Here is a 23,756-nt window from a genome sequence, read left to right as displayed (position 1 = left end):
TTTGCTTTCTATTTTCTGTGATCTTTCAGGGCTTTGTCTTTGGCTTCTGTCTTAAGTCTGTAGTCATGCTCTGGGCAAAGACCCTGATATTACGGTATGGTGGAAAATGCACTGAACTTGGTTTCAGAAGAACTGAGTTTTAGCACTAGCCTCACTACTTTGTAACATATGCAAGCTGTTTAATTCTCTGCGCCTCAGTATCATTAACTGTATTCTGAGGATAATATTAATATCTATGCTACTTTTTTGATAATGTTGTTAATGACGATCAGTGGATATATTAGGTACAAATACAGCTTTTAAACTACAGCGTGTACTGCATGTCATGAAATTACACACAGGGCCTTTCATCTCTCAGCTCTGGGGCCCTTTCTGATGCTACAAGGACTCTTAGCATGTGTCCTTTTCCTTCCTTAGTTACAGTGGATGTGCTGTCCTTTGTGGTACTTTTTAATGAAGCCTGGCTATATTATAGGATAGTGTCCACAGCAAGCCTTTTCATATTAAGGCTTTCACTATTAACCTACTATGGGGAAACAATTATGATAACAATTACTACAAATATGGGGACATTTCAAAGCTTACACTGTTCCCTGCACTGCAGTTTTTTACTCTCTCTGCAATGGTAACTTGAAGCTTTGCTGGATTTCTGCTAATTTATTCCTGAGAATGGGTTTCTCTGACTCCATATTGAGCATAGGTGATATAGTACCATTGAGGTGACCCTTCTTCTGGATTGAATGTGATATCAAGGCAGAACAGTAGATGCTTTCTACCTCAAGTAGCCAGTGTACATTACTTACTCATCTCTGCTCATGAATGATACGGATGTTACCTCCTTATGCCCAAATTATTCTGGTTTTTAAAATTTCAAATAATGTTCTCCCTTCAGAGACTTAGGAGCTCTGGTGGCGTAGTGCCTAAGGCATTTGACTGCTAACCAGAAGGCTGGCGGTTCAAACCCACCAGCCACTCCTTGGAAGGAAGGTTGGGCATCCCTACTTCTGTAGTGATACTGCCTCAGAAACCCAATGAGGGGTCACTATGAGTCGGATCTGGCCCGATGGCAGTGCGTTGTGTTTTTGTTTGCGTTCAGAGACTTTGGAGTTAAATATGTTGACTTTAAATATGGCAGAATCAGAGCTATTCATTATTTCTTGGAAATGCCCACAATTCCCATTATGTCAGTCTCCACACAATCATTTCATCTATTATTCTCATAAGAAGGACCACATTTGAATCCTTACACTAATTGTTTACCAGATCTTAATAAACCATTCTTTTTTAGTAGCTCCTAGGTTTGCCCTTTATTACAGCTAGTTTTAAGTCTCTGGTCATCCTCTGACTCAGTTCCTGTAATCTTTGTTTAATTGGCCTCTGCACTTTTGTAGAAAAAGGAAGTACCATTTGTCAAGCACCTAACTATGAGCTAAGCAACTTACTGAATTCTCCCTGCAGCCCAGGAAAGTATTGGTGTAATTTTCTTCCTTGGAACTGCTTTTCAGGGAGGTTAAAAGCTTGCTGTAAATCACAGATGTGATAGATGGTAGAGTTGTGATCTAAGCTCAGATTGTATTGAAAACCTTTCACTATTTCCTCTACACTAAGTTGCCTCTCACTACACCATGCTGTGTCCTCTACTGCCCCCTCTACACACTGTACTGACTTCTGCAGTGAGTCATCTTCTCTGCCTACAACTTTCGACCATACCGTTCCATTCATTTTTTGTGTGTGTGAGTGTGTGTGTGCCGTTGAGTCAATGCAGACTCATAGTGAACCTGTAGGTCAGTGTAGAACTGCCCTTTAGGGTTTACTAGTCTGTAATCTTTACAGGAGCAGATGACCAGGTCTTTTCTCCCATGGAGGCACTGGTGGGTACACACCACTGTGTTCCATTCATTATTAATATTTTTTAAATAACTTATTGTATTTTGTGATTATAAAAAATGATATTCTATTGCTGAAAGAAATTTGGAAAATACAGGAAAATATTTTCTGCAAATATATATTATATATATATCTAAGTAGTTGATATCATGCTGTATATACAATTCAGTATCCTGTTATGTTTTACTCAACATTGTGCTGTATTTCCCTATGCCAGTAAAAATAAATCATTGTGAAAATAATTTTAATACAAGATTTCATCCTATAGACGTATAATTTGTCCCCCTATTGTTGATCATTTAGGTTGTTTCTAATTTGTCACTAATATAATAATGCTAAAAACAAAAATTCTTACCATAAATTTTTGTACACATCTCTGATTATTTCCTTAGGATAAATTTCTAGAAGTGGAATTACTGGGTCAAAGGGTATGAACATTTTTAAGGCTCTTGATGCATATTGCCAAATTGCTTTCCAGAAAGGTTGTACCACTTTACACTCCCAGCAGCAGTGTATGAGAGTGCCTGTGTCACCGCCCCCTCGTCAACATTGAGTATTATCATTTTTTTAATCTTCAAAAAATGGTATTTTATTTTGCATTTATTTCATTATTAGTTAAACATTATTCTTGTGTTTATCAGCCATTTGCATTAGTTCTGTGAATTGTTTTTTTTTTTTTTCTCATTTTTCTATCGGGGTCTTAGTGTTTTTCTAATTAATTTGTATGAGCTTTTTATAGAGTAAGGATATTAAGATTCCATTAATTTTGAAGATTCTTCACTAAATATTCCTGGGTTACCTTCCGAATTTTCCTCATTGCTTACTTCTCTGTTTGCCCCACTTCACAAACTGAAACAAACCTTCCCCAGGATCTGTTACTCGCCTTCCCATTTCTAAATCTTTTTCTCTCTTGGTTGCTCATCTAAGCTGCACCTTCATTACTCCTCCATAAACTAATAGGAAAAAAGTGGAGATTTCTGACATTTCCCCCCACAAGATACATTTCAGCTCTCACTTAATTAAGGTGTTTCCACTCTTACTGTTTGCAAATCAGTGATTTATTATTTGCTCAGTCAAATCTGTCTATGGATTGCTCTAAGTTTGTTTCTGTTGAAATAAGCTTGTAAAGTTTAGGAGTTTTACATAATATACCTTCTACAGTAATTCACACAGTACAGTATAGATAAGTAGATGCTTACATATTTTTGAAGATGGAAAAATATAAAGTGGGGTGTTGCGTATATATGTTAAAATTTGTAATTGGCATCTTAAAGACTCTGGTAATACAATTTGATTTTTCTCTATTTTTCTTCTGTTCCCTTCGACAATTAAATAAAGGAAGCAATAGAGGCCTTTAATGCTCCTAATAGTAGCAAATTCATCTTCATGCTGAGTACCAGGGCTGGAGGCCTGGGAATTAATTTGGCCAGTGCTGATGTGGTTATAATGTATGATTCGGACTGGAATCCACAGGTTGATCTACAAGCTATGGTTAGTAATCTTTAAAGATGTCAGAAATTTATCTTTGCTCTGAATATGATTGTTGTTTTCACTGCAGAGGCGATTTAAGATAAAATGGTAAGAATTTTGGGGAGGTTTTTTTGTTAAAATAGACTGTCCTGCAAAAGAAAGTTGCTGTGCTAATTGCAAAACAAGTCAATACATGGAATGGAAACAGACAGCTACACGCAGTGCACCCCAAATCCAACTACAGCATGTGAGTGTCAGTTTTAGCTTTTACTAGGAAACAGAAATGTCCATTTTCTCCTCAATCCTGAAGAGTAAAAGGGACCCATACATTTGTCTTAATGAAGAGGATTAAAAAATTAATCTGTCACTATGATTCTGTGTAACAATTCAGTAACTGAAACTGCTTTGTACTGAAATTGAGAGAGGTAGGAATTTTAACTTTTGTAATAAACCAATTGGGAAGAAGAGGGAAAAGGTAAGAAAGGAATATATTTCAGGAAAACGTTTGTTACTTAAGGACACCATCAGTAGTTATCCTACCCCTCTTAAAAAAAAAAAAAAGGAAAATCCTATGGAGCTATTTCTCTTACTTTTCACCATGACAGGGTTACCTCTTTGACATTTTGGTGTCATTTCTTAAACTAGAACTGCAGCATTTCACAATCTGACTTTTTTAAGATAAAGAATATAATTTCAGAAGTAAAAGGATGCAAAATAGCATGCATTCAAAAGGCAAGACATAATGGGACAGTTGACTTGTCTTTTTGGAAGCAATTTGTAAGCCAATGAGGCATAACTTAGAAGGCCTTCCCTTTCTTTGATAATAAAGAAATGAAAACTATTGACCACTGGGACATTTTTATGTCAGCATGCTTTGGCATGATTATCATTACTTTGGCATGGTATTGGACTACCTGCCGCTTCAAGTAGGAGTAAGCCCCAGTAATTTGCAGTATTACTGTGTGTTAGACTTACAGTGTTACTGTCAAGAATTCAAGTACAGCTTCTCTTGCACTGGTTTGAGTTTAAAATTTCAAATATGTGTGGTGTGTTATATTCTTTTCATGGTCTGTGTTGAAACTTGGCCGCTGGGCTATTGTCTTTTTATATTCAGTGTGAAGTTGTTTTGAACCTTGTTTCTTTGATTTGCTCTCTCCACTACTTTCTCCCCTCACCTGTTTGCTCTAGCAACTTGAACCTTGAAAGCATGCTGTGTGAAATTAGTCACAAAAGGACAAATATTGTGTGATCTCCCTTATGTGATATATATATAGAAGCTCAAAATTCTTAGTAGTTACCAAGGGGAAAGGGTAGTTTTTGCTTAGGGGGCAGTGAGTTTGTGTTCATGGTAGTAGAATAATTTGGAAAGGGATAGTGAGAATGGTTGTAGAACTTAAAGAAGCTTATCAGTGTCACTGAATTATATATATGTAGAAATTGTTGGGTTGGTGTATGTCTTGTGTATATTTTCATTATAATAAAAAAAATCAAAAGCACTCCTGTTTTTATATGATCAGAAGTAGCCACCTGTCACTTTTACCAGCTATAAACCACAGAACCAGTTCTAGACCACTATCTAGTAAAGATATTCGTATCTCATTAATTTTTAGGACCCTTTACTGCATATTTCTGCATTGCCTCAGTAAGCAGGAGGAACTGCTTGATGGTGAGATAAAGCACACTTATGCCACCAGAGCAACTCTAGCTAAGTTACTTTGCCCCTTGTTAAACTCTTTGCTAGTTTAGTAGATGTTTGTAGTTAGTGACATAAGTTACTTAGTAACTTAATCCAGAAGCTTTCAATTCCCTCTAGTCCACATCTGAAAGGGGCTTTGCCTTTTGTCCTTCTGGGAGTTTTCTGTTGGAGGTACAGTATGATATTTGCAGATTTCTCAGTTCTCAGGGGTCTCTGGATATTCTCAATATTCATTGTCTTCCTTTTGAAGGTGGCAGGTCTAGATAGATAACTAATTTTATTTTCAGAATTTTATGGCATGAATACCTGTACTATAAATTTTGTCTATAATATACAATATCTTATGTTAGGATTTTTTTTTTTTTTTTACTAGGATCGAGCACATCGTATTGGTCAGAGGAAGCCAGTACGTGTATTCCGTCTTATCACTGATAACACTGTGGAAGAAAGGATTGTAGAAAGAGCTGAAATAAAACTGAGACTTGACTCAATTGTTATACAACAAGGTATTTATACATATAAACTTAATTAGATGGTTTTTACAGAAATGAATGTAGTGTTCTTCAAAGGAGGTTACTTATGCAAATTTAGTGAGAAGAAATGATCCCTTTTGAAAAAATGTAAATTCTTTAAACCTTCCTAGCTGAAACCAGGAAACAGAAATGTCCATTTTTCCCTCAATTCTGAAAGAGTAAACATGTTGGATAGTTGTGCATCACCAGTGCATAGTTGAACGACAATAGTATTTATTTTGCAGTTACATGCAATACAAAATCTTGGATTAGATCTTCAATCTAGTGAGGGTGGGGCAAGTGGTAGTTAAAAAGGACTTTACTGGGACAACGGACAGAATTTGAAATGTCAGTTATGAATCGGATAATAATTTTTTAAATCAAAGTTAAATTTGATAACGGTACTTTGTTTATATAAGAAAATACCCTTGTTTTTAGGAAAGATCCACTTAAATATTCAGGAGTAAAAGGATGTGATATGTCTAACTTTTTCTCAAAAGAGTAAAGAGGCCCTGGGTGCTACAGGTACAGTTATCTTGCTGGGCTGCCAACCAAAAACAGGTTTGATGGTTGAGTCTGTTGAGAGGCTCCATGGAAGAAAGTCTTGGTGATCAGCTTCCAAAATAGCAGCTGAAAACCCTGGGGAACACAGTTCTGTCTGACACACATGGGGTCACCATGTCAGAATCCACTTGGTGGCAGATGGTTTTGAGGATAAAAAATGAGGGAGAAGGACAGAGAAAATGATAGAGCAAAAGAGACAAAGTGTAAACAGTGGGTGGGGAGTTCCTTGCTTCATTCTTTCAACTTTTTCTGTGAATTTAAAATTCTATCAAAATAAAACATTACCTCCCCCCAATAATATATCTTTTGAAGTACCTGGTAATTAGCAGATAAAATGTCTAGTTTCAAAATTTTTAAAGTACTTATTAGAGGGTACCTTTTCATACAGACAAGGTTGATCTTAAAAGTGCTTCTGCCCTTTTTGGTTTTAAAGGAATTGTTGAGAAGGAAATGAATATGAAAATATAAAGTGTGGTAGAAAAACACCCTGCAGGCTTGCTTATTGAAAAAATAACTTTAAAGCTTACTACTTTTCTGTTCTCTAAAGCTTTCCTATGGTTAAATGGGGTTGTTGTTGTTGTTGTGTGCCATCGAGTCGGACCTGACTCATAGCGACCCCTCCTTGGGTTTCCGAGGCAGTATCACTACGGAAGTAGATTGCCCCATCTTCCTTCCGAGGAGTGGCTGGTGGGTTTGAACCGTCAGCCTTCTGGTTAGCAGTCAAGTGCCTCAGCCACTATGCTACCAGAGCTCCCTAAATGGGGTGGTATCTGATTACAACTATTATGCTATAGTTTCTTCAGAATATAATTTAATATAACCCACTGCCATCAAGTCAGAGCTGACTCATAGCCATCCCTCCTTGGGTTTCTGAGGTGATAATCTCTATGGAAGTAGATTGCCCAGCCTTCCTTCTGAGGAGTGGCTGGTGGATTTGAACCGCCAGCCTTCTGGTTAGCAATCAAATGCTTTAGGCACTACACCACCAAAGCACCTATAATTGAATATATGTGATTTAAAATTTTTTATTATTAGGGAGACTCATTGACCAACAATCTAACAAACTGGCAAAAGAGGAAATGTTACAAATGATACGTCATGGAGCCACCCACGTTTTTGCTTCTAAAGAAAGTGAGCTGACAGATGAAGACATTACAACTATCCTTGAAAGAGGGGAAAAGAAGGTTAGTTAACATGGCATTTAATTTCTATGATGAATTTCTTTAAAATAACACACTTCAGCATACTTATTCTAGTATTGTACTGAACTACACATTTCAAGTGACTCATGTTCTCTCTAAAAATTTGTAGATTTATTTTTGAGGGTGTTTTAGATTTTTGGTTTAATTTTTAGCGAGAAAGACTAGAATCCGCAATTTAAAATTTAGTAACCTTGTACTTCATGCTTATTGAAAATATTATTAGTATTTACTGTACTTAAAAGCCAAGTCTTGGTATTTAATAAGATGCATCAGGACTGCTTCTTCATGATGTGTTTTTTGTACTGGATTAGAAATTGTCTACTGATATACATTGTGTTACCTAAAAAATCTTTTTTAACATTTCATGAAATATCAAAGCATTATTTGTCCAAGTATAATAAACTCTTTCAGAATATGTGGGATTTTGTGTTGAATTTATCTTTCTCAAAAATTATTAAGGATAATTTCAAGCACAGGCAAAATTAGTTCCCAAAAGAGTTCCCATGTAGTCATTACCCAGTTCAAACAGCCATCAACCAATCCTGTCCCATCCACATCCCCAATTCATTTTTCCTTTCTGGATTGTTTTGAAGCAAATGTCGCACATAACATTATATCACTAAATATTTCCCTATAAAACAAACGAAATGTATCTTTAAAATAAGGACTCCTTTTTAAAAAAACAAAACATAATCGTCACAGCATTGTCACCCCTGAAATAACCCAATGATTCTTTAATAACATTCAATAATCAGGATCAAAACAAAGCCTATATATTGCAATTGGTTGATACGTAATCTGAATCTCTTAATCTGTAGCTTCCCCCTCTATGTATTCTACCTCTTGTAATCTATTTGGTGAAGACACAGGGTTGTTTGCCTGTAGAGTTGCCCATGGCCTGGATTTTGCTGATTCCATCCCCATAGTATGTTTTAACATGAACATTTATTCACTACATTTCCATAAATTGCTTGAATTTTACTTTTCAGAAGGTTTTTGTTTCTGAGGTCATACCCTGAATTTTGAGCAATCTTGTGTTAGAATGTTTTGTATCAGTAAGCAAAATGTATTTGCCTTTATTTTACCATTAGATATTTAATCCTGTTAATACTATGCAGTAGAAATTAAGGTATGATGACATCTTTAATGCTGAGAAGATTTTAAAGAAAGCCTAGGTGAGAATACTTGAGAAGAAGCATTTCAAATACTTGGTGTAAGTTAAACTTACATTCGAGTTTATTATTAGCATTGTTTTCTTACCTTGTGAATTAACAAACTGAATATTTCTGGTCAAAACTGGATTCTTTAAAAAGGTAAGAGAATTAAACAAATTGTTATAAATTGCTCAGTGATAGTATCTAATTTCACTGCATTCAACTCTAGACTGCAGAGATGAATGAACGCTTGCAGAAAATGGGAGAGTCTTCTCTAAGAAGTTTTAGAATGGACACTGAACAAAGTTTGTATAAATTTGAAGGAGAAGATTATAGAGAAAAACAGAAGGTAACTTTTAATCCTCAACCATTAGACTCAAATGAGTATAGCATTTATAAAGTCACACTGGTACTTAACTATTACAATATTCTACTATGTATAATGAAATCTGATGTCAGTCAAAAAATCTCATGCTATCTTTAATACATTTTGCTGGTTTATTGTTATTGTTACCATCAACATTATAATTTTTGCTGCTGCTGCTACTAATCTTGTTATTCAAAAGCAGTATAGAATTATGGCGGAGTTCCTGGAACTTGGAATTGAAATCCCAACTCTTGTCACTACGTGACCTGGGTAACTGGGTTTTCTGACCTATCAAATGGAGATTATAATCATTGGCGTTCATAGCAGTTGGAGATCACAGAGTTGTTTTTAGAATTAACTGAGTTAATTGCTCGAAGTAATGAGAAAATGCTTGGGACTTAGTATTAAGTTAATACTTGATATTACATTATTGTTAGTAACATATAGTTAACTTAAATGCCAGAAGGACTTTGTTACAGGCCCTTAGTGTGTACAGAAGTATTTCGCCAGTTTGCCTCCATGGTGTATTTTAACATGTTCATTTATTCATGCATGCATAACAAAGGTCCACTGAAGAAATGAAGATTTCATTAATTTTTCTTACACAAACAGAAATTAAGGCTGTCATTTTAAACACTTTTAATTTTGAAATGATTTTAGACTTAGAGAAAGTTTGCAGATATAGTACAAAATTCATCTATACCTTTCCCTCTGCTTTCTTTAATGGTAACAACCTATGGAATTGTAGCACAATGATCAAATCCAGGGACTTAACACCAGTTTCAGGGGACCCAGTGCAGGATCTGCCACATTGCATTTTTGCTGTTCTGTCTCCTTAGTCTTTTCCAGTCAGTGACAGTTCCTCATTCTTGCCTTGCTTTTCACAGCCTTGACACTTGAAGAGTACTGTTTGGTTATTTTGTAGACTATCTCTCTATTTAGGTTTGTCTGATGTTTTCTTGTGGTCTGATTGAGAGTATGTTCTTCTTTTCTTGCAAAAATACCACAGAAGGGATGTTATATCGTTCTCGGTACATCATATCAGGGTATTTATGATGTCAACATGTCTTATTACTGGCAACGTTAACCTCACTCACTTGGTTGAGGTAGTATTTGGTGGGTTTCTCCATTGCAAAGGTACCATTTACCCTTTTGTAATTGATAAATGTGGAGGAAATATTCCTCAAACTTTACCCAGTGATGTCAGCACCTATTGGTGGAGCTTGCCTGCAGTGGTTGGGATGGTCTTTGCCTAATGACAATTTTGAATTTCCCTCATCCAACTATATTGATTAATTTGAATTTTTCTGTGAGAGCCGTTGTTACTCTCCCATTTATATATTTATTCTTTTCACTTACTTACTTAAATTAGTATGCCCTCATGGATATTTATTTTTCTTTTGACTTATAACCCAAGTCTGTCATTATTTATTTTGTTTTTCATTTGTTCCTTAAAGCTGTTCTTACTATTTTGTTTTTGTTTTTTGAGCTGGCCCAAATGAATTTTATTAAAATTTTAAAAAGCTAATTCTTAGGTATTGATTTTCCTGAAAATGAAAGGTGAGCCATTTGCAACTAGCCTGCTGAGACTGCTCTGTTGCTTCTGATGGTTTTTAGTTTAGCATGATGGTTCAATCTATAACCTTGATCCAGACTGTTTACATTTTATCCTGATGAAGTAGAGGTGATGGGCCTACATGCAGTGTGGAAATTCTCTTCCTAATATGCTTTTTAGATCTCATTATGTTATAACACTTTTATTCTATAATGATTCTAAAGGGCTTATTGGTACTGGGAGTGTTTTATAAAGTAGGAAAATAATAAACAGTGAAGAGTCTAAGTATCAGCGGAGCCATTTCTGTAGGCTCCAGAACCTTGTATTGCCAGTTTTGTTTGCTCACTGTTAAATTGTATTTTCTGCATTCTTAGAGGAAAATTCAACTTAGTAATTAGAATGACTTGCATTTTTATAATTGAATATTTATCAGTAATTATTCTCTGCAAAATAAGATTCTTTCCTGAGTATTCTGAGTGGAGATCATACTTTATTTCTGTCTTTTCATCTTTTTAGATAGGGTATCAATATAGGTTCAGACTATCCTTTGAAGAGAAATGATAATCTGAGAGAATATTGTTTGCATATAAGTCACGGATATAACTATACAATTAGGTAGATTTTCATATATGATTTGTTGTACCAGTTTCATTATTTTACAGCCATACCTGGTAGATACAGTCATCGTGGCCAGTGTTGATCTCAAATAATTTAAGTTTGTATTAATATTTGTTGTTGTTGTTATGTGCCATCGAGTCGGACCCGACTCATAGCAACCCCTCCTTGGGTTTCCAAGGCAGTATCACTACGGAAGTAGACTGCCCCATCTTCCTTCCGAGGAGTGGCTGGTGGGTTTGAACTGCCAGCCTTCTGGTAAGCAGTCAAGTGCTTCAGGCACTACGCTACCAGAGCTCCTTGTATTAATATACTGTTTTCTAAAACAAACTAAGTCAGTATGATTTATTCTGTTTTTGAAATTTAGAAATTGGCCTTTAACGTTTAATTCAAATTTAAAAACCTAGACCTTCAATCAAGTATATATTAAATAGCTAAATACAGTATTTTTAGAAAATTAATTTAAACTATGATACTTTATAGACAGATAAAACATTGGTTATTTATTACACACTTTTCCATTACTCACCTCTCACATTAATCCATTTGGAAAAAGAAAAGTAAAAACTGTTTCACTGCTCTGGGTGTTTCTCATTTTACTTAAGCACTATGTTATATAGTATTCATATCTCATAGACTCTTAGAAGACACTGTAAAGGTCATTTACTCTAACCTGTCTTGTAGTTAAATCCCATCAGTAGCATTTAGGATAATTTAATCTTACAGATCATCAAAGACCTATATTCTTTTTTATATGATTTTGTTGTTGTGTGCTGTCAAGTCAATTCTGACTCATAAAAACCCTACAGGACAGAGTCGAACTGCTCCAAAGGATTTCTAAGGCTATAATCTTTACAGAACCAGAAAATATAAAACTTACTTGACTTATGAGCGCCTTGAGGGAGGGGTTATTTTATTCATGATTGTATCCCTGATGCTGATATGCACTTATTACATTTATTAAGTTATATTGAATAGCAGTCTCCTTTCCTGTAACTCTTTTTTAAAACAATTTTTTATTGTGATTTGGGTGAAAGTTTACAGAACAAATTCATTTTCCATACAACAGTTCACATGCACTTTGTCTCATGACCCTGCCTACAATTTCGCACAGTGCAACAGCTCTCTTCCCACTTCCTCCTCATAATTACCTCTTCCCTGTGCCGTTCCTCCCATGTATTCTTGCCCCCTCAGCTGTCTCCCTGTGCATATACAGCCCTTCTATTTTCCCATGATTGATCTCTCCAAGGAGTGTATTTACCTAATGTAAATGTTCTGCTTATATGCCTGTCTTTCGTTTGGCTGGAAGTTACAGGAGTGGGTTCAACTCTCGACCTGAAGGGCAGCTAGGGGCCATAATCTCAGGGGTTCCACCAGGATCTACCAGACCAGCAAACCTGGTCTCTTTTTATTAGGGTTTTGAGTTTTATACCACATTGTTCTCCCAGTCTATCTGGGATCTCCACACAGATCCCCCTCCGAGTGGTTGACTGTGGTAGCCCAGCACCATCTAGTTCTTTCGGTCTCATAATTGTATAGGCTGAGGACTGCATGGTGTACTAGTAGCTTGGACTAATAGTTCCCATGAATCTTTGGTTTTCTTCATTCTTCTTTGCTCTGGATGAGGAGAGACCCATCGTTGCATCTAGATGGCTGCTTGCAAACCAGAGTAGGGTGTGGACAGTGTTTTTGTGTGGTATGTTATGCCAGTTGAGCTTGATGTCCCCTGGGACCATACTCCCAAGCCCACACTTTCCTGTAACTCTGCACACTGGTTTTAATCTTCCAGATCTACAAAGATCTCTGTTGTTTTTTATATAATTATGTTGTTGTTGTGTGCTGTCGAGTTGATTCTGACTCACAGAAGCCCTATAGGACAGAGTCGAACTGCCCCCTAGGGTTTCTGAGGCTGTTATCTTTACAGAAGCAGGTTGCCACATCTTTCTCCCATGGAGCAACTGGTGACTTTGAACCTCTGACCTTTTGGTTAGTGGCTGAGTGCTTAACCATCACACCACCAGGGATCCTTTTTCCATACGATAGCCTTTCACATATGGAAATGCCACCATTGTATCTCAAGTCTTTTCTTCTAGGCACTGTGAGAGTTGGTAGATCTCTATTTTAATCATCATCAACAACAACATAAAATACGATGCCAACGTTGATCTTATCAACTCTTACATAAGATCAAATGGAGTTGGAACATTAATGATAAAATGCTCTGGGAACTCTGTTACATACATAGTTGAGTGGCTGAAATGTGAAAAATTGAGATAATTTTTTATAATTCACATAGCTGTTGTCATCTCCCCCCCACACCCATCCACTGACCTATCCATCCTACACATATTTCTATAAATATTTTATATAACGGCACTAGGCAAGGCACTGTGGAATCAAGAAAATCCCCTGAACTAGAAACCATTCCTATAGCCTCCAGAATTTTGTAGTGCCAGTTGTGCTTGCTCACTGTTAAATTGTATTTTCTAGCTGATATTGGGGTAAAATTTTATAATGCTGTCAAATTGTTGTTCGTACAGCTTTGGGTGTTTAATAATAGCTTATATTTAACTCTTGGCAGTTTACCTAACGCTTTCACACATATGAGCACATTCAATCCTCAAGATAGGTGTTATTCCCATTTTATAAATGGAGTAATTTCCCCAAAGTTAAACAGCTAGTCAGGTGGCAGAACCAGGATTCAAACCTAGAGCTCTCTGATTGCACTGACTTCCTACTCTCCCAAAATAGGTAATTTACTTCTGTCAGGTTGATAGTCTTCACTCACCTCTTTGACCTATTTTCTAATTCACATAACTCCCACAGTTAACCAGAATCCTTTCTTCTGTGTTACCTAACATTTGTTTGTTTAACTTGGTGTAAAATACTAACCAAATTGTGCAAATTGTTTTCAGTTACTAAGGAAGAACTAATTTTTAAACCTATTTCCAAAAAAAAGAAAGAAAACCATCTTTGTACCTAAACTTTGGTATACAGTATAAGGCTTTGGAACTTTGGCGATATAAATGTCATGTATAAAGCAGGTTTTGATTCTTTCCAGTGGCTTTGGTCTTCTCACATTTCTGAAACATTGATGTGCTTTGTGTTTCTAAAACCACTTGGAGTAATTGAACCCTTTGTTCTTGTTTGTGTGTGTAGCTTGGTTTGGTGGAATGGATTGAACCTCCTAAACGAGAACGCAAGGCAAACTATGCAGTGGATGCCTACTTTAGAGAGGCTTTACGAGTCAGTGAGCCCAGAGTCCCGAAGGTAAAACAGTGTGAGGCCAGTGTTCTGTTCTACCATGGAATTCTCTTGTAACATGGTCTGTGATTCAGATTGATATACATCATTGCCAAAACATAGTCCCTAAAATATGACAGCAATCCAGAAAAGAACTTCATATGGCACAGCCATACACATGGATTTCATTGTATTTATTTCTCCATATATGTAGTAAATAATATAAATATGTTCACTTCATGCACTGAAAACAAATATATATATATAGATATATATATATACTGCATTTTGTCCCCACAGGCCCCACGACCTCCAAAACAACCAAATGTTCAGGATTTTCAATTTTTCCCACCAAGTTTATTTGAGCTCCTGGAGAAAGAAATTCTGTATTATCGGAAGACAATAGGTTATAAGGTAATTAAAAAACTGTTTAGATTAGTATTATTAATCTTTTAAGCTAGACTAGAAGGTGGTCCATTCTAGAGTAAATATAAGAGTATAAGAGTAAATCAAAATAGTGGTGTTTCTAAAACCAAACAGGTTTAACTAGAAGTAAAGCATTAAACTACTGAGTCACCAATAGGATATCACTAAATGGATAAATATGGAATTATCTAGTACTTCAAAATAATCATAACAACATACATAACTTTAATAATACTATTGCTTGAATGGTCAAGTGTATGGAGAAAGAAAAATTGGTATGTGCTTAGTTAGAAATGAATTATGACGTATGATAGGAAATTATTGACCATTTTAACCAAGAAATAGTATTTTTGTGTTTGTTGCTGATAGGTTGATGGGAGCCCTGTTGGTGGATAGTAGATTGTGATCACTTAGGTGTTAAAAATAATGGTAAACATGATAATTAATTATATAATCTTTTCATGATCTTTTGGAATTCAAACTTCTTCTTTCTATAAGATCACTAGGGGTCCCATTTGTTTAGTGTGAAATTTAATATTTATCACACTCAATCTATCACGTGGATGTATTACACATACTAGATTATTTGTATATGTTGAAATTATCTTCCTAGTGAATGGAGAGAAATGACCATTGGTATAATAAGCTGTAGTATTAGCAAAACTATAAAAATATTAATACTTGTGATTTTATGACGTTTTCTAGTTTATGAATTGGAAGCTGTGTCTTTAAAATTTCTTTTGTGAACCTTTGTCATGGTTGAAACTATGTCTGATGACTTGCCATTTTTGTTCACTAGCTGTAATGTGCCTAGAAAGGCTCCATGTATATGAGATACATATGTAATTAGTTCGTGTGTATTTTGGAACTGGAGGGATTCTCTTAGAGTGTTTCTACTGCTTGACCAGAGTGGGAGCACTGCTGTTTGAAACAGAGCACAAAGCCTTGCATAAGTAAGAGCAAGAAATTTAAGGTGAATGTAAGTGGTTAATTATAATCTAGTTAGGGAACTGTGATTAGATTTTAATGTATTTAAACCAACAGGGCTGGATAAAATTCCTTCTTAGGAAGTTATAGAAGAGTAATGTAACCATGGTTCATCATTTAGACCAGGCATGAAACCAGTTTCAAAGAAAGTGAAAACAGTAATATACCACAAGAAACAGGTATGTTATAGGTTCAAACTGCAAAATAAAAATAGTGAAATTAATAATAAAGTAGTTAATAAGATTTCATGAGGTAAAAAATATATATTATCTCATTAATGTTTATAATAATTCTAGGTTTAGAACATTATTTCCTGTTACTTTTGATTGTTTTAGTGAGATTTGAAAGAATTAATTGAAATGTTAGACCTTAAATAGTAATAAACCAAACATTTGTGTAAAACGCTTTATAATTTGTGAAATGCTTTCATAATACTCTGATTCCTCATAACCGTGTAACGTAGATACTACTATCACCTCTTTATAATAGGTGAGGAAGCTGAAGTTCAGAGAGGTTCGATGACATGTTCAAGGCCACGTCGCTAACAAGGTTGCCATGGGTGCCAATCTTGAACCAAGGTTCTCAGTATTCAAGTGTTACGTTCTTTCCACTCATATTCTGGACTATTTCTGTGTGTGATGAACCCTGCCTTTTTTATGTAGTCCTAAATAAGTACTGTTTGCAGTGGTGTGTGACATGCCATTTAGGAGGTGGACCAAATGGTAGTCAAATAGCAGCAATAAAAAAATCACCTCTGATGACTTCGCTGTCATTGCTCCCTTGCTGGAGATACTGAGATTTTGTCCCTGTGATAATTACAGTGCCTTCCACATCCTGGCCACAGCTCTGGTTTTAATGTACACAGTGCCTTTCATTATAGGCAGTTTGTAGTTGGAGCTGAGATCTACAATGACTGGTTGGATAGTGGCCAAGTGGAAGGAGCTGGAGAAAGAGAAGAAACCTCAGAAGAGGGAGAAATAAAGGAACAGCTGTGTTGAGGGTGATAGGAATGAAAAGGGAGAAAGCAGCAGATCTGAGAAGAGAAGGGAAGAGATGAATTTTTTTTTGGGGGGGGGGCAGGGAATGGCATGCTGCTCTTGGTATTACGCTGGGCTGGTTTCTCTTCCTTGCTTCCTGAGAAAGGAGGGACAGGAGAAGGGGAATGAAAGAAAGGCCATTTTTTCCCTTGATACTTATTTACGGAGCACTCCTCTGTGCCAAGCATTAGAGAGATAGCAGTGAATAAGACAGACAAGGTCCCTTCCCTTGTGGAACTTACATTCTGATACAGGAGACAGACATTAAACAGATATCACAGTATATTATGCCGTTATTGGTGAGGGTAAGTGCTTACAAAGGATGCTCTGAGGGAGTGTAATATGGGTGTCTAATGTGGACTGGGAAGTCATAGTTAGCTGTCATTTAAGTGGAAGTCACAGAGGTGAGTAGGAATCAGGCCAAGTGAAGTATGGGAGAGAAAAGCCCAGGCAGAAGGAACAACATGTACACAGGTCTTGAGGAAGGAAAAAGGATGCCCCTTAGGGAACAAAAAGAAGGCTAGTGATACAGGAGACGAGTGGCTTGAGATGAGGCTACTGAATGGGTAGAGTCAGATCATGGAGAGTCTTTATAACAAACAAAACAAACCCGTTGCTGTCGAGTTGATCCTGACTCCTGGCAACCCTGTATGTTACAGGGTAGCACTAACTGCTCCCTAGGGTTTTCTTGGTTGTAATCTTTACCAAAGCAGATCACCAGGTCATTCTTCCATGGTGCCACCAATCTTTCAGTTAGATGCAAACCATTTGCACCACCCAGAGACCTTAGGGCCTTTCTAGTCACATTAACGAGGTCGAAGTTTATCTTTAGAGCAAAGGAAACACACTGGTGTCCTTTTAAGGCAAGGGGATGGATGGGTGGTGAAATGATAATAATAGCAGCTATTTACTTCTTACTTGCCAAGTTCTTACAAATATATTGACTCATTATCCTAACAGTCCTAGAGTCACAGACATCCTGTTTTACAGACGACACTGAGGCACAGAGTGTTTGCATGATTCACCTTGAGCCATTTGCTCAAGGTCATACAACTTAGCAGAGTATGATCAGATTTACATTCACTCTGGCTGCTGTGCAGGGAATGGAAGACGTTTGACCAGGGAAATGAATCACGATGCTGTTGAAATATCAGCGAGAGAAGATAGTGGAGGCTTGACTGTGGTGGTGATGGTGGTGGAAGGAGAACCGATCCCGTACACCTCTGCTCCTAGCCTTGTCCTCTTTTCGGCTCCATCCTGGATTGACTCTGTATTGTCTTAAAACTTGCCTTGATTCTCCCTATGCATATTTATCTGCGGATTTACAAGACAAAAAAGAACATGTTCTGTTTATTGGTTCTTTCTGTACCTTGTCTCTTTTCATTCTTTGTCAGGAACTACAGACCTGAGCTAAGGTGGGTTCTTTAACTGGGTGGGTTTTTGAGTCTAGAGTACAGACAGAGCAACATGGCATGTTAATTAGCTGCAAAGCTTGCTTCCAGGGATGATGTGGCTCTTCTCAAAGGATATCGAGCATTGTTTTTTTTTTTTTTTTTTTTAAAAAAAAAAACCTTTTGATCAACCTGCTTCTGTAGTGATACTGCCTCAGAAACCCAAGGAGGGGTCGCTGTGAGTCGGGGCTGACTAAGCGGCACATAATAACAACAACCTGCTGAAAACTCACCAGACCCATATAATGAATGGAGCAATATTTATTCTCAGGTCAACAAACCTGCTGTGATGGAGTTACCTGTATTCTTTATACCTAGTCAGGTTCTCAAGAGACTCCTTTCCCCCTTTCTGTCTAAATGATTGATAGTCAAGGGGAGCAAGGTGTTGTCTGTACCTGAGGGCACTGTAGAACATGGGAACATTTTATTTGAGTCTTTATGGTCTTATCCTGTAAATGATTTGGAGTGGGGGCTACTGTGAGGCTCAACAGTTTTGAAGCAGTTAAAAAAACTAACTGCCGTTGAGTTGGATCCGACTCATAGCAACCCCTTCTTGGGTTTCCGAGGCAGTATCACTACGGAGGTAGATTGTCCAACCTTCCTTCAGAGGAGTGGCTGGTAGGTTTGAACTGCCAGCCTTCTGGTTAGCTGTCAAATGCCTTAGGCACTATGCCACCAAAGAGCATTTTTCTTGAAGGCCTGCATATTTGTCTTTTTATTTTCAATTTTGTTCTCTTCCCCCACCCCACCCCCCATATTCAGCACAAGGACACGGTGGTATTTACTGATAATAAAATCTGGAATTACAGTGTTTTGTTTTATTTGAGGATGAGGGAAGTACTTGTTTTGCCCTAACCACTTGGTAGATAGCCCGGGTGCATTATCTGCCACTTCTTCCCACTAGCTAAACCTTTGACTGTGTTGGAATTTAAGGCATAGTCAGAAGCTTCCTTGCTCTTGTGACTTCAGCGAGTTGCTATTTAATACATTTAATGAGTTCTTCACTAAAATCTTTATACTGGAAGAGGGTAACTTAATTGAAACTTCAGTTACAGAATTGAAAAAAGAAACCAAAAAACTCAGAACACCTAACAGTTCTATTGAATTTAAGACAAAGTGAGAGTTTTGCCATATTCAAAGCTGAAGAGAGCCGTAGAACATTCTGACATTTTTTTCCCCATTAATAGATTCCTTGGGGACAGATATGAACGTTGACAAATGGAAGAAGTTCCATGATCTTTGTGTTTTGGTACTGTATTATTGTAGGCCACCTATTTTAAAGTGGTGGACCTACAATAAGGGGAGCTGATTGCAAGGTACTACTTTCATTTTGCATGCTGTCACATTTAATTCAGTATTCCATATTTCTATGAAACGCTTGGTAAAACTCCATCTAAGAAACAAGACTGAAAAAGTTTCTTACTTTTCTGAATCACATATTGTATTGCTTAGGGTCTGCCCAGAAATCCAAATAATAATAATAGAGAAGTTTCCTTTTTGAAAGCTAGCTGTTTGTGTATTGTGGCTTTATTAAATGTTTCTGAGGACCATACTAAGACATATGGTAGGAGTACCTGGGATATTGTCTAGACAGCTGTTGAGAATTATGCTTTATAATTTGTCTACCTGATCCTTATGTAGTACTTTTAACTCACTATTTGAAGCTTAATGCTGATGAGAGAACATCAGGAGGTAAAAACTGCTGATTACCTTTTTAAAATGGTAAGTAGTGAAGAGGGCTTTTTTGTGTGTGCAGGAGGGAACAGAGGAATTCTGAATCTCAATCTAAGAATGTTGGCAGCTATGTATTTGAGTCATTTCTAGAATTAAAATAGTAAATGTAAGATTGATGAAGTCATTTTAAAGTTTTGCTGTGTTAGTAATATGACCGGGGGCTGTAGAAGAGAGTTTGCAGTGGATCCTAAAATCTAGTAGTATTGTGTAATAATGAGATTTTGTTTTCTGCTTTTGGGCTGTGGTGAATAACAGTGCTGTGAACATTCATGAAAAGTCTTCACATAGATATATTTTCATTTCCTTGGGTGAATAACTAGGGATAGGAATTGCTGGCATGCTTGCCATTTTAAAATTGAATTTATCTATTGAAAAAAATTACTTTTAATCATGCTTATCAGGGGCTTGCATTTTTAGTTTGTACCTTCTTTTCCATTTTCATTTGCCACCCTTCTAGGCCATTTCTAAATGATGAAAGTTTAGCTGGTTCTCTTGCCTCTAGTCACTTTCTGACTTCATTCCGTACTGCGCAAGACTTACAGATGAAAACACGGCCTATTGATAGCTTGTTCTCTTGTTAAAAAATCCAAAGTGGCTTGCTGTTGCCTTCTGTGTAGTTTCACGGCCCCTCTACATCTGTCTCCACCTGACGTTACCTCTTCTCAGTTTAAACTCTGTCTGCGCCTTCTTGTACCCATCTGTCTGCCTTCATGGTTTTGCTCATCTTGCTTCAGCATGGAATACCCTTCCCTTCCTCTCCATCTTGCCAAAATTCTTAGAGTTCTTAAGGTGTAGCTCAAACTTCCACATCAAGGACCCATATACTTCTCTTATATTCCTGTCAGTACCTATCATAGTGCTACAAACAGATTGGACATTTAGTCAATACTTTTAAAATTGCTGGTATTGATGATTACAAATGAGTCTGTGTTTTCAGTATATCCTTTTATTGCCCAGTTAGTAGGTTTTATATTTGAAGAACTTGGAGATATGATAGTTCTCAAAAATACTTATTTTTTTAAGTTACAGTGATATAGTTCCCAACTCTATGAAATCTGTATAACAATTACAAAAAAAACATACTATGATACCTTGTTGTAAAATCATGACTATCCTGAGAGAATGAGTAACTTATGATAGGCGTGCATAAGTAGTGGAAGGGCCTACTGCCCACTCTTTTCTTTTCATGCCTAATGGAATGCTTGAAAATATACTGGCCACGTTATGTACCTGTCCTCTTAAATGTGCTGCACTGTAGTTGGGGATGCACATGGGGATGAGAAGAGGGTTTGGGGACAGTGGCTTAGTTTGTCATTCAACAAAAGGAATGCTGCTCCGTACTGCTGGACTGTGCTGGTTGTATGTTCACGGTGATACGCTGAGGCCCCTCAGGCTGCAGTTTTGAGATAAAGGTGACCTCTTGCTTCCTTGGAGAGCTGAGCTTCTGTTCTCAGTCTTTTGAATTAGAGTTCTTTTCTCCATTGGTCGTGTATTTGCAACTTTGTACTCAAAACAGCGTTTGTAATTTCTGTTGGGGACTGCTGGTCCCATTACAGCTATTGTGTTCTCTGCTACTCTCTTGCCTCTTGAATTCTCCCTATATATTCTCCGTTTCCTTATTAATATTACTATTATTATGTGGCTTCTTCATTATCCTGTCACTTCTTCCTGACTTTGCAGTTTTCATATGAAGATGTTTCTTTACATATGTCAGCAAGCAATAAAAGCACTCCTTTCTTTTCGCATGTCAAACTGGTTGGAGATTTGGATGTAATCTTTAGGTGCATTGCCACTGCTCTTCCCTCGTCTATATTGCTGGGTGGATGATGGATGTGTTTTTTTATTTTTTTTTTTAAACTGCCAAACTTCCTGCTTGTTTATGCTGGGCTTAAAATTTTATGTATAATGTTGGTGTTTGAGGATAATGGTATTAATCACATATTACTATTACAATATTGTAGGGATATACGTTGTTCCAAGGAGCTCTGGTGGCACAGTAGTTAAAGCATTTGGCTGCTAACCAATAGGTCGGCAGTTCAAACCCACCAGCTACTCTGGGAAAGAAAGATGAGGGAGTCTAGTAACATAAAGATTTACAGCCTTGGAAACCCCATGGGGCAGTTTTACTCTGTCCTGTAGGGTTGCTATGAGTCAGAATCAACAAGATGGCAGTAGGTTTGGTTTTTGAATACTTTGTTCCATAGTATAATCAAATCTAGGCTACATGGCATTTACTAATGAAGTTTAATTCTATAATACTATATGGAACATCTAAGAATGGGTTTGCCCATATGATCCAGCAATCCCGCTACTAGGTATATGTCCTAGAGAAATAAGAGCTGTGACACCCACAAAATATGCACACCCATGTTCATCACAGCACTATTCACAACATCAAAAAGATAGAAACAGTCTAAATACCCATGAACGGAGGAATGGCTCAGCAAACTATGGTACATATGCACAATGGAATACTATGCAACATTAAAGAATAAAGATGAATCTGTGAAACATCTCATAACGTGGATGAACTTAGAGCCCACTATGCTGAGTGCAATTAGTTGATCACAAAGGGACAAATATTGTATGAGACTACCATTTTAAAAAGTCAAGAAAAGAGTTTCACAGAAAAATAAATATTCTTTGATGGTTACCAGAGGTGTAGGGAAGGGAGGGTAAACCACTAACTGGAGGGAAGACATACTAATGTGGGTGAAGGGAGGGAAAAAAAGCAATGTACATGACTATCCAGTTTCAACCTTTTACTAGAACTGGTCAAATGTTCACTATAATTTGACTGCAATGATTAGTATACATAATGTTACTCAGAGGAAAGAAAAAGCAATTACAAGCTCAGAGACATTGGATACCTTCGATAGTGCTCTCTAGTAGATTGGAATAAAGCAGCTACAACATTTACATACATGTTTTTTTGTGAACATAAATATTGCTTTCTTGGTTAATTACCTAGGAGTGGGATCACTGGGTTATAGAAGAAGAAGAAAAAAAAAAAGAATCGGTTTGATTTTGATGTTGTGGTAGCAGAAATGTGGAGAAGACCATGTGTCCTTCTGATCTGATTTTATATTTATGGTTGGAATAACTCTGAGGATTGATATGTATATATACACTCTTAACAATTAAATTTTCTCAGTAATTTATTCATAACTTGTCTGTTGATTTATAGGTCCCAAAGAATCCTGATATCCCAAATCCAGCTCTGGCTCAAAGAGAGGAACAGAAAAAGATAGATGAGGCTGAACCTCTTACAGCAGAAGAGACTGATGAAAAGGAAAAACTTCTCACACAAGTAAATTATTTTAACTGGCTGAAGTAATTCTAGTTAACCAGTAGAAAAGAGAAAATATAGATGACCTTTAACCTTTAAACATTTTCTTATGGTGGTAAAAATACACACACACACACACACACACTTATACACCACTTGTCTGTCAGTTTGTTGTACTGTGGTGGCTTGCATGTTGCTGTGAGGCTGGAGGCTATGCCACTGGCGTTTCAAATACCAGCCGGGTCACCCATGGTGGACACGTTTCAGCAGAGCTTCCAGACTAGGACACACTTGGAAGAAGGAAGAGGCCATCCATTTATCAAAGAATTGGCCAGTGAAGATAGCAGTGAAACATTGTCTGATAAATTACTGGAATAGCCCTGAAACACTGTCTGATATAGTGCTGAAAGATGAGCCTCTCAGGTCAGAAGGCACTCAAAATATGATTGCCTCCTCCAAGAAGAGTCAACCTTAATGAGGTGGATGGAGTAAAGCTTTCGGGACCTTCATTTGCTGATGTGTCAGGACTCAAAATGAGATGATTCAGCTGCAAGCGTCCATTAATAA

At 37.0% G+C, this 23,756-nt stretch overlaps 1 protein-coding gene across 1 annotated transcript in view; it reads left to right on the top strand.

Annotated features, from left to right (window-relative positions):
- SMARCA1 (SWI/SNF related, matrix associated, actin dependent regulator of chromatin, subfamily a, member 1) overlaps positions 1-23,756 on the top strand; it is a 77,135-nt gene that overhangs the window by 26,908 nt on the left and 26,471 nt on the right. The window contains exons 12-19 of the mRNA XM_007949750.2: positions 2,280-2,315; positions 3,226-3,378; positions 5,427-5,559; positions 7,165-7,313; positions 8,715-8,834; positions 14,182-14,292; positions 14,566-14,679; positions 23,088-23,210. Of these exons, the coding sequence (XP_007947941.1) occupies positions 2,280-2,315; positions 3,226-3,378; positions 5,427-5,559; positions 7,165-7,313; positions 8,715-8,834; positions 14,182-14,292; positions 14,566-14,679; positions 23,088-23,210 (939 nt within the window). The remainder of the gene's footprint in view (positions 1-2,279; positions 2,316-3,225; positions 3,379-5,426; positions 5,560-7,164; positions 7,314-8,714; positions 8,835-14,181; positions 14,293-14,565; positions 14,680-23,087; positions 23,211-23,756) is intronic.

The sequence above is a fragment of the Orycteropus afer genome, unplaced genomic scaffold, assembly GCF_000298275.1.
Source record: "Orycteropus afer afer isolate SDZICR_OR568_19922 unplaced genomic scaffold, OryAfe1.0 scaffold00253, whole genome shotgun sequence".
Classification (NCBI taxonomy): domain Eukaryota; kingdom Metazoa; phylum Chordata; class Mammalia; order Tubulidentata; family Orycteropodidae; genus Orycteropus; species Orycteropus afer.
The sequence above is the reverse complement of the archived record's forward strand: the minus strand, read 5'-3'. Positions and strand labels throughout refer to the sequence as shown.